The sequence below is a fragment of the Penaeus monodon genome, chromosome 15, assembly GCF_015228065.2.
Source record: "Penaeus monodon isolate SGIC_2016 chromosome 15, NSTDA_Pmon_1, whole genome shotgun sequence".
Taxonomy (NCBI): Eukaryota; Metazoa; Arthropoda; class Malacostraca; order Decapoda; family Penaeidae; genus Penaeus; species Penaeus monodon.
In genome coordinates this window covers 38,453,293-38,455,266 of record NC_051400.1, presented here as the reverse complement: position 1 = coordinate 38,455,266, position 1,974 = coordinate 38,453,293, and the positions used below count along the sequence as shown (strand labels likewise).

Sequence of the window (1,974 nt, the reverse complement as noted above, 5' to 3'; positions counted from 1 at the left end):
CCATTAAGCGTTAAACTCTAACAATATAAATATAAACATACTCTGACTCGATACAAAAGCTTTCCCTATATCACTCTTCCTTTACTTTATACATACCTAATAAAGACTCTTCAAAAGAATAAAAACTCACAAATAATTACAGTGAATTGAGCTCACCACAACAAAGGTAAATAAAGGCATAAAGGTGAATGAATAGCTTAAGATCCAATCCCATGAGATAAAACAGACATATTTCCATGAAATCTCTGGTACTGTGATATCATAAACATACAAATTTCAACAGGAGCATGAGTACACCGACTCATGATGTGGATATCAGATTTTGTTGTTCTTTATATTCATGGAAACCTTTTTTTTGTTGTTGTTGTTGAAGCACTAAGAGCAAAAGCTGATTTGTAAATATTGATGGAATGGCATAAGGATAAAAATCCTGTGCTATAGTCATGGCACATGAGTCTAAATGATAAATTATGATGCCCTAGCAACTTAAGTGTTCAATAGTGCATTTGATTTCACTAAACATATAGGACACAGCTATCTGCATTGTTTGATTAGCCCATATATGCAGACAGCAACAACAAATACTGTCAATTATAACTGACAGTACTTGTCACTGCTACATGTATATTTGGTCAATCAAGTCATACTAACACCTGTGTGCTATGTTATTATTGACAAATGCACTGTTGTCCACTAGGATACCAGGATACAAAAAATTAAGCTTGAGACAAAAGTAAAAATATTCAGAATATGATAAAATTAATAATACAGTAAAGAAAAAGAAAACATAAATATACAACACTGCAGGTTCCATTTCACTTCTCAAAGAATCAAGGACAAGTAAAGAACAGATCTATCCTTAATCTTCATATTCATTAATGGATCAATCAACCATGATTTTCTCCTGTACAATCTAAATCTACTCCTTAGAAAAACTCATAAACATACTATTCCTGTTTTCACATGTAAAAAGAGCCTAAATCCCTTTCTCTCTGCCATTGTCTCTGTCTACCTCCCTCTCTCTTAGCAATGTTGCTTTTCTTTAAATTTTGCAACTGAAGGATACATCCTTCACCAGTTACTATACATTTTCAAATCATCTCATCTTCCACACTTTGTTCTCTTACTCCCATAAAGAAGAGAATTCCCCATTCATCAAATTTTCTGCCATAAATATGATACCTTTCTTTTCAAAAGAATATAAGAAACAATGCAGCACTGGCCTCCAATGACAACAACAAACAAGAATCGAACCATCCAGTAGGCTGCTGGGTATCCTCCTCTCATTGTCCTTGCCTCCCTTGAGGGAGACTCAATGGTGCATTGACCAGCTGCCGTTTTGCCACCCTTTCCAGGTACTGCTTATGGATATTTTGGACAGTGGACTTGCTCAGCTTCTTGTTGAGGGTCCTGGAGAGCTCCCTGGCAGCCTTATTGGGCCCCATCCTTATGCACGCCTTGGCAATCAGAAGCCGTTCCTCGGGCGTCCAGCGAGTGTAGCCTCCGCGGACTCTGACCATCGCCGCTGCTGCTGCTGAGCCCTCAAGTGCTACCATCTGTTGATTGAAGGAGGTATCACATCCTGGACTTTGGGCTTTGGACACTCCAAACACGCCATTCTGGATTTTTCTACCTCTTCTTGGTTTTCATAAAGGTGGGTCAGAACACATCAAACTGGCTAGCCACTCTTTCTGGGACAGGTGTCAAAATGGACTTCTGTCAAATGTGTGGGACTGTGAGCACACAATAGGCCATGGTAATGCTACCTATCTTAGGGCCTAATAATACTGATGTTTCTCTTCTAATGTGATTCAGGTAAAAAATCTAGATTAAATTTTTGCTCAAAAGAAGTGATGAATAAAGAGACAAAAAAAAAAATCTGTAGAAATGAACAAACCAAATATAAATTTCCCGAGACCCCTAAAAATACTCATTTACACATTAAACATCTGTAACAAAATGAGCTAGTGAACC

At 37.5% G+C, this 1,974-nt stretch overlaps 1 protein-coding gene across 8 annotated transcripts in view; it reads right to left on the bottom strand.

The window, feature by feature from the left end:
* Positions 1–1,974, bottom strand: part of LOC119582023 (protein tramtrack, beta isoform-like) — a 34,622-nt gene that overhangs the window by 21,230 nt on the left and 11,418 nt on the right. Inside the window, exon 6 of one of the 8 annotated variants that reach the window (XM_037930232.1) lies at positions 465–1,556. The exons of the other annotated variants lie outside the window; for them this stretch is intronic. Within the exon in view, the coding sequence (XP_037786160.1) occupies positions 1,284–1,556 (273 nt within the window). The 3' untranslated portion in view covers positions 465–1,283. Of the gene's footprint in view, positions 1–464; positions 1,557–1,974 lie in introns of those variants that run through there. 8 annotated transcript variants of the gene reach the window in all.